The sequence below is a fragment of the Camelus ferus genome, chromosome X (genome assembly GCF_009834535.1).
Source record: "Camelus ferus isolate YT-003-E chromosome X, BCGSAC_Cfer_1.0, whole genome shotgun sequence".
Classification (NCBI taxonomy): Eukaryota; Metazoa; Chordata; class Mammalia; order Artiodactyla; family Camelidae; genus Camelus; species Camelus ferus.
The window spans coordinates 78,049,445-78,063,633 of record NC_045732.1 but is presented as its reverse complement, the minus strand read 5'-3'; the positions used below and the strand labels follow the sequence as shown (position 1 = coordinate 78,063,633).

The following is a 14,189-nucleotide window of genomic DNA, read 5'->3' as shown; positions in this document are numbered from 1 at the left end:
TGAATTCACTTCCTTTAATTAATTCATATTCACCGCAGCTGTAATCTCTTAGGCATGCACAGGAGATACCTGCAGCCAGAGAACAAGGATGATTCAACATATGCAAATCTATACAACACAGCACACGAATAGAATGAGAAGCCAAAGTCATAAGATCATCTCAATAGACTCAGAAAAAACATTTGACAAAATACAACTTCCTTTCAGTGGGAGGGTAATAGCTCAGTGGTAGAGTGTGTGCTTAGCATGCACAAGGTCATGGGTTCAAGCCCTAGTACCCCCATTAAGAAAAAATACGCTCATAAAATAACAATCTCCAAAGAGAAAATGTGATGTCAGAACGAATATCTTTTTCAAAAAGATGTTAAGTGATGGATCAAAAGTAAAAAAAAAAAAAAAAAAAAAAGAGCTTTAAAAAAATACAACTTCCTTTCACGATAAAAACTCTCAGCAAATTGGGTATAGAAATAATATATCTGAATATAACAAAGGCTGAATACAGCAAACCCCCCAGCTCACACCATACTCAACAGTGAGAGGTTGAAAACGTTTTCCTCGAAGACCAGGAACAAGACAAGTCTGGTCAGAATGCATGCACTGGAAGCTTTCAACCTCTAAAATTTCAAATTTTTGGCAAATTGGTATTAGGCCCATTAAATGCTTTATCTTGGTGAACAAAGTATTTGTGCTTGAAAAGAACATGTAGACTACACACCTCTAAAATTCAGATTTCTGATTAAGTGTTCGAAAAAATATCAATTCAGTCAAGATAGTTGACAGATTTTTCAGCTCGTCTATGGCAGAGGCCAACAAACTCTTAATGTAGAAGAGCAGATGGTAACACTTTTCAATGTTTAAGCCACATAGGGTCGCTCTGCTGCTGCTGTTCTTTCTTCTCCTTCTTCCCCTTCATTCCCCTCCCTCCTCCTCCTCCTCCCAGTTCTTCACAACCCATTAAAAGTGAAACACCATTCTTAGCTCAAGGGCTGTTTAAAAACAGGCCCTCGGCTGGATTGGGCCAGTAGGCATGTTTGCCAGTCCCTGTTCTATGTCTTAACAGATTGTTTTGTCTTGTTCTGTCACTTGCTGAGAGAGGATGTTAACATCAGCTGTGATTTTGGATATGTCCCTTTCACCTGTTAGTCCTAGAAATTCTTGCTTCATGTGTTTCGAAGGTATGTTATCAGGCAAAAACGTATTTATGACTGTTTTATCTTCCAGATGGATTAATTGCTACTTTTACTCCGAAATGTACCCCCTTCTCTTTGGAAATAGTTTTCCTTGAAGTCTGGTTTATCTAATGTTGCTGTGCCTACATCAGCCCTCACTGCTTACTATTCACTTGCATGTCTTTTGCTATCCTCTTACTTCCAACCTATTGATGTGTTAATATTTTAAGTGTGGCTCATGTAGACAGTATGTAGTTGGGTCTTTGAACAAATCCTTCTAACAATGTCTGCTTTTAAGTTGGATTATTTGACAAAGTCACATTTAATATAATTACTGATGAGGTTGGAGTTAAGTCTACCATTTGCTACTCCTTTTTTTGCTTGTCCTTTATCTTGTTTGTTTCTTCTCAACTTAGTTGAGGTGAAATACACATATAAAAAATTGCACATTTTTTAAGGATACGATCTTATGAGTTATGACAAAGGTATACACAACAGAAGTCGAACTACAGAACATTTCCATCACTCTCTATATTCTGCTCCCAGACAACAAATATAGCTTAGATTTGCTTTTCTAGAACTTCATTTGAACGAAATCATACAGTATGTACTCTTGTGAGTCCACCTTCTTTTACTTGGCATAATGATTCTGAGATTCATCCATGCTGTTGGGTGTATCAGTAGTTCATTCCTCTCTGTTGCTGAGTGGTAGTCCATTGCATGGATGTACCATTATTTGTTTACCCATTCACCTATCAATGGACATCTGAGTTGTTTCCAAATTGGTTATTATTAATAAAACTGATATGAAAACTCATGTACAAGTCTTTGTGTGGACATAAGTTTTTAATTCTCTCGGGTAAATTGCAGAAGTGAGATTGCTAGGTTATGTAAGGTAAGTATAAGTTTAGTTTTCTAAGAAACTGAAAAACTATTTTCCAGTATGGTTGTACCAATTTACATTCCCACCAGTAAGGTATGAACTTTCCATCTTATCTATATTCTGTTTTACACAACCTTATATTTTTCAACTTTATTCTTCTTTTTCAAGTTTGATTTGCCTATTCTAGGTTCTTTGCATTTCAATATACATTTCGGAATCAGTTGGTCAATTTCTGCAAACTCAGAATTTTTATCGGGTTTGCAGTGAATTTGCAGAACAGTATGGTGAGAACATACATCTTAAAAATACTGAGTCTTCCAATCCATGACCATGATACATTTCCCCATTAGTGTAATTTTTCTTTAAGTTCTCTTATGAGTAGTGTTTAGTTTTTTACTGTAAATGTTTTGCACATATTTTATTAAATGCATCACTAAGTATTTCATTTTCTAGGATAAACAATGGTGATTTTTGAAATTTCACATTTCTTTTTTTTTTTTGTAGATTACTTAGGATTTTCTACATACACAAACATGTCATCTCTGAATAAAGATAATTTTATTTTGTCCAATCTGTATAACTTTTATTTCTCTTTCTTGCCTAGTGCACTGCCTAGGATTTCCAGGACAATGTTAAATAAAAGTGGTGAACATCCATGCCTTATTCTCAGATTTAGGGGAGGGAGTTATAGTTTTCATCATTATCATGTTAGCTATAGGATTTTTGTAGGTTCCTTTTATCAGATTAAGGGTTTCTTTCTGGTCCTACTTTTCTGAGAGTTTTTATCTTAGTGCTTGTTGAATATTGTCAAATGCTTTTTCTGCATCTGTTGAAAAGATCATATGTTTTTCCTCCTTTATTTCCTTAATATGATGAACAACACTGACTGATATTTTAATGCAAAATCAGCCTTTAATTCTTGGAATAACTCTCATTTGGTCATAATGTATCATCCTCTTTATATGTTACTGGATTAAATTTGGTAATATTTAACTAAGTTTTTTGTGTGTAACTTAATGAAGGATATTGGTCTAGGTTTTCCTTCCTTGAAACATCTTCATCTGATTTTGGTATTGTGTAATGCTGTCCTCATAAATGATTTGAGAAGTGTTTCCCCTCCTCTACTTTTTGAAAGAATTCATGTAAGATTGGTAATAGTTCTCCTTTAAGTATTTGATAGTATTCACTAGTAAAATCATGCAGACCTGGAGATTTCTGTCTCATTTCTTTCATAGATTTAGGGATATTCAGGTTTTCCACTTCTTCTTGAGTTAGCTTTGGTAATTTGTGTCATTTAAGGAATTTGTCCATTTCATCTAAATTGACAAATTTATTCACAAGTATTATTCCTAATACTCCCTGGTTACACTTTTTATCACTTTTATTGGTATTTTTAAACACTTTCAGTTTCATGGATTTTCCCTATTGTTTGTTCATTCTACACTTTATTCATATCTACTCTTATCTTCATTATTTCTTTCCTACTACTTATTTAGATTTTAATTTTCTCTTCTATATCTGATTTTCTGCAATTTTGTTCTATCAATTACTAAATTAATTTTCCTCTTGATTGTGCCTTTATCTATTTCTCCTTTCTTTTCTGTGAGTTTTGTTTCATGTATTTTGAAGCTTTGTTATTATGTCTTCTTTATGAATTGACCCCTTGATCATTAGCAAATGTCCTCCACCTCATCATATGCCTTGTCTTAAAGTCTACTCTGCCTACTTTTAATATAGCCACTCAGACTTTCTTATGATTAGAGTTTGCATGGTATACCTTTATCCATCTTTTAACTTTTACCAAATCCATGTCTTTATATTTAAAATGGATTTCTTATGCTTAGCATGTGTTTTATTTTGCCTTTTTATCCACCTTGACAATCTCTGTTTTTTAATCAAAGCATTTAGACCATTTACAATTAATGTAACTAGTGATATGATTGAGTTTAAATCTACCATCCTGCTATTTATTTTCTATTTGTCCCATGTGGTCTGTGTTCCCCTTTCCATCTTTTCATGACTTTTTCTAGATTGAATAATTTTTAAAATTCCATTTTATCCTCACTATACCTTTTTTTAGATCTAGGGTTTCTATATGTATTTTACCTCACCGTAGACTACCTTCAAATAGTTTAAAATCATTTCACATATAATGTAAGAACATTACAACAATATACATTCAATTACTCACCCGTGTCCTTGGTACCATTGTCATACATTTTATTTCCACAGCAGTTATAAACCCCACACTATGTTGTTAATATTTTTGCTTTCAACAGCAGTTTGCTATAATTGAAAGAAATATTAAAATGAGAAAAATTTATATTTACCTACATATTTTCCATTTCTAGGACTCTTCATTCTTTCGTGTAGATCCAGGTTTCTATCTGGAATAATCCTTCCTTGAGAACTGTCTTTTATATTTCTTGTAGTGTGGGTTTTCTGCTGATAACAGCTCAGCCTATATATGTCTAAAAATAATCTTTATTTGCTTTCTTTTTTATTGAGGCAAAATTGACGTAACATAAAATAAACCATTTTAAAGCAAACAATTCAGCAGCATTTGGTACATTCACATGTGAAAGGATTGCCAAGGACTGAGATGAGGAGAGCAGCTAGAGAAATTAGCCTTGGGTAGAAGGGCAGAGGCCTCTTCTACTGAGGCAGGAAATAAGCAAGGATGTTTGCTGCTGTGGGTAAGTCTGAAGGTGTGATATATGGGACAAGGAACTGACAAAACTCTTGCCTGATTATTAGAAAGGAGAGAGAATATCACAGAGGGCTTGGTAGCCCATGAGGGGGACTTTGGCTTTGACTCTGAATGAGATGGGAGGTACTGAAAGGTTCAGAGCAAGCAAGAGAAAGGGGGACCTGATCCTTATCTTATCACTGATCCTGATCTTATCACTGATCCTGAGTTAGGATTCTGCTCCGTTGGTGATGTTGAAATAATGGGGCCATTTCAGATAATTACAAGGTCCAGGGCCACTTATTCAGGCAGAAGTTTCTGATAGACTGACTTTGATATCCTTATAGGATGTGCATGCACTGTGATTTCAAGGTCTGTGCACCTCTTCTTGGTGTGGGCACTGATGGGGTTACCACTTCCATTCTCCTGGCCTCTGCCTTACCACTGGCCTCCTGAGCCTAACTTCATTCCTCCAATTCTGAGTGTTATCCCTTCAAGCCTGAAACCTGTCTTCTTGGTCTCCGGACCTTTCCTCACCTCTGCTTCCCTTTTCTAAGTTGAAGCTCCAAACTTAAACCCTTCTCTGACTCTGAGTTGGGCTCTGCAGGTGTGAGTTTCTGTGCATGGTTTCATGCTGCTGGCGAATGGGACCCTAGTGTCCCAGTTTCTTCTGGAAGGCTTAACCGACATAGAGGAGTTGAGGCCTTTGCTCCTTGCCATCTTTCTGTGGTCTGCATAGTGGCTGTGTCTGGGAACCTGGGCATTGTCAGCCTTATTGTAATGGACTTCTGACTCCACACTCCCATGTACTTCTTCTTAGCCAACCTCTCACTGCTGGATACCACCTATATCTCCAACACAGTGCTTCAGATTCTAGTGCATCTGCTGGCACCAGTGCGGGTCATGCCCTACCAAGCTTGCCTCACACAGATATTCTTTTGTCACTTCCTGGCACCCTAGGAGTGCTTCCTGCTCACATCCATGGCCTATGACCACTATGCAGCCATCTGCCAGCCACCGCACCACCTAGTCCTCATCGGCCAGTGGACCAGGACAGGAGTGGCTTCAATCTCCTGCCTGCTTGCTTTGGCCAATGCACTCACCCACAGCGTCCTCACAGCTCTACTCAAGTTCTGTGGGCCTCACCTTATCACCCACTTCTGTGATCTCCATCCACTGCTCAAACTCTCTTTCTCCAGCACGTGGGCCAACTAACTTGCGCTGTTCTTCTTCAGTTTCCCGGTGGCTCTCGCACCCTGTGCCCTGGTTGTGATCTCCTATATACATGTTCCGGCTGCTGTCCTCAGGATTCACTCTGCTGAGGGCCGAAGAAAAGCCTTTTCCACCTGTGGCGCTTATATCACTATGGTCTATATTTTCTATATCACTTTAGTCCTGTGCTACATCCTTCCCAGCTCTGCATACTCTAGCTTGAGAGACCAGGTTCTCTCTGTGCTGTACATGGTCCTCACTCCCATGCTCAATCCTGTCATCTATAGCATGCAAAACAAGGCGGTGAAGAGGGCTTTGTTCAAGGTCCTTGGGAAAGAAAGTACCTCCTAGGCACTAGTCATATCAAATCCAGGCCACACTCCTTCTCCAAGGTGAGGCCAGCACATACCTGATGCTTTGGGAGTGAATCTAATCGCATAGGAGTTTGAAATTTAGTGTGGGTGATCCATTTGATGAATCCTATTTTGTGTGCCAGGTTTTCCGCCAGTCCGGCAAAGATCAAATATCTCTGTTGCATTTTTAACTCTAAAACATTGTTTTTTTATATTTAACTCTAAAACATTGTTTTTTATATTTATGGAAGTAAAAGATGGTTATTGGATAAGTTGTGCAGTTACAGAAACTTATAAAATGACCCCCAGAAATACCCTTCACAATCTCACCACCGAGAGAGAACCACTGTGAACACTTTCATGGTTTCCTTCAGGTTTCTTTTTGAACTACAAATGTATGTGCATGTATATTTAAAGCAGGAAAACAAAACTGGAATCACTGTGTATTTATAGTTCTGGATGCTTAGAGATTTAAAAATTTTTTTCACCTATAATATATACCCAGTATAAAATCATTTATGCTTTACACAAAATATGTTATCAGAAAGTAAAAATTTCTCATAATCTCAATCTCCACACTAACTACTATTAACAGTTTTATGTGTATTCTTCTAGATTTTTTCCTAGGATATATTAACCAGCATTTACAATATTTTGTAACAGAAATAGGCTCATACCATGCACTAAACTGGCTGTTTATAATTCCTATTCCATGAACTCCACACTCTTGTCATTTGTACAACTCTCTGCTGGCGTTGTTGGTCTGTTCTGTATTGGTTTCTAAGAGTTATTTTTGCATTTTAAAGATACTTGCTTTAGTTTACTATTTGGATTGCTAATTTTTTCCTAACTTGTTTATCCTTTCATCTTATTTACAATGTTTCCTTGCATAACAGAGTTTAATACTTTTGTGTAATTAGACATTAGGTTTTTTTTATTTTGGCTTCTGCTTTTTGTATCCTGCTTTATTTACTCTCTGACTTATAAGTAATTATCCCAACTGAGTCCCAATTTGATGATTTCGTGGTGTTTTGTGCCATAAATATGTTCAACATTTCTTATATTCAGACATCGATTCATTTTTATTCATTCATGGCTTCTGGATTTTGTATTATGCATAAATTTCTTCATCACTTTTTCTCCTTTTATTTTTATGGTTTCATATTTTCTATTTAATTGTATGCTTTCATTTTTTACCATTTAAAGTTTAATTCTTTTGGAAATTTATTTTTCTGTAAAAAGTAAGGTCTAGATTAGCTTTCTTTTTCTCCTGAGTTGTGTGATCCAAGTAATTTCACCATTGTTCTAATTTCGGTTTCACTCTGGCTTGTGACTCTTAATTTTACATTTTTTCTCCAGTCACATCTCTGGCCTGGTCTCGTAGACACAACTGCTGGTGTCCTGGATGATAAACCCTACCTTCTCGTGAGGATATGGAACTTGATTTTTATTTTGAACGTCAATTTTGCAGCCACATATCTTAGCCTTTCTCCACATATCCTTCACTCTACTACATGGCAGAGTAAGTAGTGTTCCCTCATTCCCTAACTGGGTAACGTGCTATCATTACAGAGACCTGGATAAATACGTCATGGGGGAACACATTGTTCCTGCAAAATTATGAACTCAATAACCTGAAAACTCTCTCATCACTAAAACTAGGACTCTGTATATTTACACATGTGCATATGAAATCTTTGAAACAAAATATTCATAACAGCATTTTTTATAATAATTAAAAAATAGAAAAACTCAAATATTCAAGTATCCCCAACTCAACAGTCTTCTAGCCCACTGATGCCCTAACTTTCTCTCTCTCATCCCTTTCTTGTCCTCATGTTTCTCCCTGCACCCGTGGGAAGGCAACCTAACCTGAACCAATCAAATCTCTCTGTCTACATGTCTTTCTGATCCTGTCTCTTCTCCAACCCCCAATCCCGACTTTCTGTACTGTATCCTTCAGGTCATTTCTTCAGAGAGGCTATCCCAGATCACTCAACCCAAATTAGCTGGAAGGATAAATTACAAGAACAAACAAATTTGGGGGTTAAAAATTTTAAAGATGACATTTCAATTTAGTGGAGAAATATGAATTATTCAATAAATGATGTTGTGACACCTGACTAACCTTTGGGGACAAAACAAAATCAATGTCATTTTTTTGCACCAAAATAAATTCCTAGTGGATTAACATTTTAAAGTACTAGAAGATGTTGTGAGTGTCAAATTTTATAGTTTTACAGTGGGTAAGGCTTTCTATTGGACATAAATGACAGAAATCATAGTGAAAAGATCAATCAGTTAAACACATTAAAAATTTTTTTAAATCTCCGTATAGAAAAGAAATATGAACAATTAAAATGAAGCAATGAGGAAGGAAAGTATTTTCAAATTATAGCAAAGATTTGATATCTTTAACATACAAAGAGCACTCACCAATCAATAAGTAAAATATGACTATTACAATTAAAAAATAGAAAAAGGATATTAATGTTCTCAGAAGAGGGGTTACCACTAGCCAAGTGTCATATGAAATGTTGTTAAGCCACTAGTGAAACAATATTGAGATATGATTTTGGTTACTATATGGGCAAGGATTTAAAAGATTGAGAATGTTCTTTTGGGGGTGTATTATGGGCTTAATTATATCCCCTCCATTCATATGTTAAATCATATTCTCTAATGTGATAGTATTTGGAGACAGAGACTTTAAGGAGTTAATTAAGTTTAAATGAGGTAATAAGGATGGGTACCCAATCAAATAGGACTGGTGTCCTTATAAGAAGAGTAACAGACATCAAAGAGCTCTCTCCTTCTCTCTTTACACACACACACACACACACACACACACACACACACAGAGGAGAGGTCATAGGAGGACACAGCAAGAAAGTGGCTGTCTGTAACTCAAAGAGGAGGCCTCAACCAGAAACCAACCTGCTGGCAGCTTGATCTTGGACTTCAAGTCTCCAGAACTGTGAGAAAGTAAATTTGTATTATATAAGCCACCTAGTCTGGTGTTTTATTATGTCAGCCTAAGCTGATAAATACAGGGTAGGAAGTAAGAAAATGGGCACTTTCTTACACAATTTGATGGAGTTAAATTGATGCAAACTTTTTAAAGGACAATTTGTAACATGTATCAAACACTTTAAAAAGAGCTTACTCTTTGACCCGACAACCCATTCCTTCTAAAATCCTGTTGTACATAATACATTACACAAAAACAAATTTACCAGGATATTCATTTTGGCATTATTTATAAGACTGAAAAATTATGAACAGCCTGAAGGTCGATATGTAAGAGATTGGTTAAAATAACTATGGTATATATATTCTGTGGAATATTATATAGCTAGTAAAAATAATGTGGAAGGCATAGGTTTCTCCACACCCACTAACAGCCCACTTCTGGGTCAATTTGGGGAACCCTGTCTGGAAAGGGATGGTCTTTCTCCTTCTTCCTTTCCTCTAGCTGCCCCTTGCAGTCCCTCCCCTCCTTTGACTTATTTGCCTTCTTTTCTACGATAATATGGGTTGATCAACAAGAAGCCAATCCCTTAGTAACAAAATAGGCTTATTTCTCCCTTGAAGTAATGAAGGAGGGCCAAGTTCTTAGATTACAATAATAGGTTAAATAATAAATAAAACTATGTTTCCTTAATTCAATAATAGTTGAGACTTCTATATCAAGTAAAAAAAAAACGGAACAAAAACGATCAAAAATACCCACTTTGGCTTAAGGCAAAGGGAGAATTTCTGAGTCTGTGTAACTGAAAGTTCCAGAGGTAGTTCTGTCTTCACATGGCTGGATCCAGGATTTGGTTCTCTGAAATTTGCTTTCTTCTTGCTCCAGCTTTCCCTCTGCCCATTACCAGTCTGCTCCCCTGCAGCCCCCAAAGTGTCACTGGTTGGATGGATCTCCATGGCCGGAGAAAAGTAGTGGTCCAATTGGCCAGGCCTGAGCCACATGTCCACTCCTGGAATCAGAAGTGAAGTCAATTCCATCAGAAGCATAACTGCTGAGGGGAAAGGAAGGGGGTGTGTCTAGGGGGGACTAAGGATACTGGTACCAGGAGAAAGGGACTAGATGCTGGATGACAAAACCAACAGATGTCTTCTGCAGGGCTGCAGACGTTTCATCAAATTCAAAATCAATTTCCAATGTTTTAAAGGAATAAGACTAGGAAGGATTATTCCTTAATCTAATAGAGCAGACCATTATTTTCCCAAAATAAAAGTATTTGTTTCAAAAGTAATACACACATGATGAAAATATTTAAACAACACCTAAGTGAAAAATGTATAAGGTAGAAGTTTCTTTCCCTGACGCTATTGTCCAGAGATGAGCATCCCTGACAGCGGGGGTGGCCCACTCCAGGTAGTTACTATGCACATCCGCACACATTCACACGGTGGGGGCGTGCTGTGTAAACAGGAACACAGAACACCCCGCAGAGACTCTCAACTTGTCTTCCTCTCTGTCTTAGTACCCAGATACCTACCTTGCTCTTTCTTCAGCTGCCACATGCTATTCCACTAGGATGGACTTACTGTGCTTACTGACTCTTTACTCAGTTGATGTACATTTACTTTCTTCCAATTTTTTACACAATGCTATAATTAACATCCTGGTTGATTCTGCCTTGTCTGAATATGAAACAGTTTATGATAGATTCCCAAAGGTGGGTCAAAGAGTGAAAACAGCTTAGACTTTAGTATAAAATACCAAATAACTGTCCAGATAGATTTACTACCACTCCAACTGATAAAGAGTGTACAAGTCCTTGTTTCTAACAAATACCAGAGGTTGCTAATTAGTTGAATTACTCTTACACTAAAATGAATTTGCTCCACTTTGTTCTCACTCAGCAAAAATCCTTTCAAGCAAGACTTGAAAGGATTGAATTGTATCCAAGTACCTTAACAGAATCGCAGAACAAAGCTCAAGAATATGTTTGGGAACACAAATATCCAGCATCCAAGGTAAAATTTCACAATGTGTGGCATCCAATCTAAAATTACAAGCATGAAAAGAAGCAGGAAGCTCCAATGCCACGAGGAGAGAAATCAGTCACAAGCAGGCATCTCAATTGGAAAGGAAAAGTAAAACTACCTTATCTGCAGACAACCTGACCCACTATGTAGAAAATCTAATGAAACTCACAGAAGAGCTACTAAAACTATAGGCAAATCAAGTAAGGTTGCAGGAAACAGTATACATTAGAGGGAGCTAACTTCTCCTCCATACACTTAACTAATTGTCCCCAAACCTTTTCTTCAGTGATCTGAAACAAGGTTAGTAGGCCACAAAACTCCAATTCTAGTGTTTCTCGGTTGTTGGATCTGCTCCTGCAAATTAAGCTTTTTGCTTTGGCAGGTATCAGACCTACTGGTACAAGGAGGTAGGCAAACTAGAATTCTGGCAGGAGGACACACTTCCTGAATAGCAACCATGTACTGTAGACCAACAGCCTTAAAAATAAATGGAAAAGTAAGTTTTTAACTCAATAAGTCTACCTTTTGGAATCTATCTTGAAGACAACCTGTCAGATAAAGACTTACAGTGAAGAATTCCATTGGGTCATTACTTATAATAGGGAAAAATGGAAACACATTAAGTGTTCAACACTCACATTATGGTAGTTCTTTTACACATCCAAGTACATGGTTTTTCTGGCGGTGGGGGTAATTAGGTTTATTTATTTATTTGTTTGTTTATCAAATGGAGGTACTGGGGATTGAATGAACCCAGGACCTCATGCATGCTAGGCATGCACTCTATCGCTGAGCTAGACCCTCCCCCAAAGCAAGTACATGTTTTTGAAGAAATTTTAGGAAGAGGAGAAGCTGATATATTAAATGAAAATAATTCAGGGAAAAATTAATCTTGAACTTGCAAAAATTACATTATATTATTGTTATATATAAACACAACTATAAAACTAAGAAAATATTCCAAAATACTGACAGTAATCTCAAATGACAGGACATAATTCATTTTAATTTTCTTCCATTTCTTAAATTGTTTTCAATTACCTTGTACTACTAGAATATGTGAATCCCAGAACCTCTCCCGTGAAACCAAGGGCAAAAGCAAGAAAATGTGGAGGCGCAGGACCAGAAAATAAACTCAGACACAGAATGATAATTCGGTTTTATTTTTTGCTGTAACAAACATTGAAATACCCTCCTCCTCCAGTAACAGGGCAACAGCAGGGCCAAGAGTGCCCAAAGGCCAAAACAAGCAAACAATAAAGTGGCAACTAGTGTAGGAATCGATGCCCTGGGGAAGGGTGCACTGTCTAGGCAGAGACCCTAGGTTAGTCTTAGGCCCGGTTTCCTGGTCTAGGCTTAGTGAAAAACAGGGGCACAGAGTGCTGCATGGTCTGAACCAACAGAGAAAGCTGGTTGAGACAGGAGGTGATGGAAATCCGGAGTTGGCCAGGGTCTCCTGCAGTCAGTCGGCTAAAAGTGAGGGGAAAAAAAAATCAAGTTCAGTGTGGTAATCCTGCACCTAATTCTTTCTGCCCCCTCAGGTGGTGACAGGCCCAGAGCACCATGTCCACCTCCTCAGATCTAAATTTCGGGTGTCTGCAATTCACTGTCAGAATGACCCCAGCCACCTGTCACCACCCCCACCTCGGCCCCTCTCAGAACTAACATAGCTAGGATGTTGCCGGACACTATGAGCTCCTTCTGAACTGCCCCTTGGTAGGGCTGGACACGTGGGGCCAGGGACTGGCCGGCCATCTCTGCCTCCACGGGCGACGGGAAAGACACGGTGAGGGAGCTGGTGAAGGGGCAGTTAAGGCACCATCTCATGGCGATTCTGCCTGTGCGTCAGGCTTCCTTTTCATTCCGAGAGCTGCTTCCCCTCAGGCCACTCTTAGCTGTCCCAATTCCCTGAGGGTTGTCCCCCTCCTTTCTGGTCTCTCAAGCCATCTCCTCCCACAATCTCTCCTGGCCACCACTGGGCCTTCCCCCCCAGGCCTTCCCCCCCAGGCCAGCCCCTCTAGCCCTCTTGACCCCTTCCCCTCCTCCCCCTATATCCCCAGGCTGACCACCTTCTCCCCATCCCATCGCCTCCCTTAGGTCCATCCCCATGGCTCTCTGGGCACTCCTCAAATAGGATACAACTGGAGCAGCTGGCTCCCTGGTCCTGTGGCTGTGGGCCTGACGGGCCCGCCCAGCCTCGATGCAGCGTGTGTACCAGGCCACTGCCCAGCGTGTCCACCTGGTCCCGGCGCGGCGTGTCCACCGGGTCCCGGGGCAGCGTGTCCACCCAGGCCTGGCATGGCGTGTCCACCCGGCCATGGCGCGGCGTGTCCACCAGGCCCAGGCAAGGCGTGCCCACCCAACCCGCGCAAGGCATCTCCGCCCGGCCCAGGGGCGTGCGGGGCCCGTTCGACTGGTGGGGCGCCACCGGCGGCGGCACCGGCCTCTCCCGCGCCACCTCCACCGGGGCCTTCCTGGCCGCCAGGGACATCTGGGCCGCCCTGGCCTTCAGCACCTCCGGCCACGCCGCCCCCGCCCAGATCTGCGGCCTGCATGGCTCCTCAGGCTCTACTCCAGCCCTCCGCGCCCAGGCTGAGCTGCTGACGGGCCGGGGGCCCTTCGCAAAGCTCCGCCCCTAGCGGGTGACGTCACTCGGGCTCCCGGGGCGCCTGCGCAAACCGGCCCTCGCGCTATTCCCCTGCTGTCCCTCTGGGCACGTGGCCGTTTCCCGCCAAGCCTGCGCACCCAGAGCGAGCCCCGTGCACCTCGGAGTCTCTGCCGTGGTGCCAGCCGGGCCACCCTCATGTCTGACCAGCCTGCCGACCGCCGGTCCCCTGTCATCGAGTTCTGGGAGTGAGTCAGGCGCCTCTGGGCCACGCCCGGCC

General features: G+C 40.1%; 1 protein-coding gene across 1 annotated transcript; it reads right to left on the bottom strand.

The window, feature by feature from the left end:
• Positions 1-12,446: 12,446 nt before the first annotated feature.
• On the bottom strand, positions 12,447-13,936 carry LOC106728830 (cancer/testis antigen 1-like). The gene is made up of 3 exons (XM_032475297.1): positions 13,444-13,936; positions 12,971-13,099; positions 12,447-12,774 (listed from the first exon to the last, which is right to left on the bottom strand). The coding sequence occupies exons 1-3, from the start codon at positions 13,857-13,859 to the stop codon at positions 12,636-12,638; spliced, it is 684 nt and encodes a 227-aa protein (XP_032331188.1). The 5' UTR covers positions 13,860-13,936; the 3' UTR covers positions 12,447-12,635.
• Positions 13,937-14,189: the final 253 nt, after the last annotated feature.

Excerpts from the sequence above, each read along its gene's own strand:
- LOC106728830 (XM_032475297.1), bottom strand. The coding sequence starts at position 13,859 with ATGCAGGCCGCAGATCTGGGCGGGGGCGGCGTGGCCGGAGGTGCTGAA. Across the intron at positions 13,100-13,443 it reads GGGAGCCAGCTGCTCCAGTT|CTCCCTCACCGTGTCTTTCC; the intron begins GTATCCTATTTG and ends CCCCTTCACCAG. Across the intron at positions 12,775-12,970 it reads TCCGGCAACATCCTAGCTAT|CCGACTGACTGCAGGAGACC; the intron begins GTTAGTTCTGAG and ends CCTCACTTTTAG.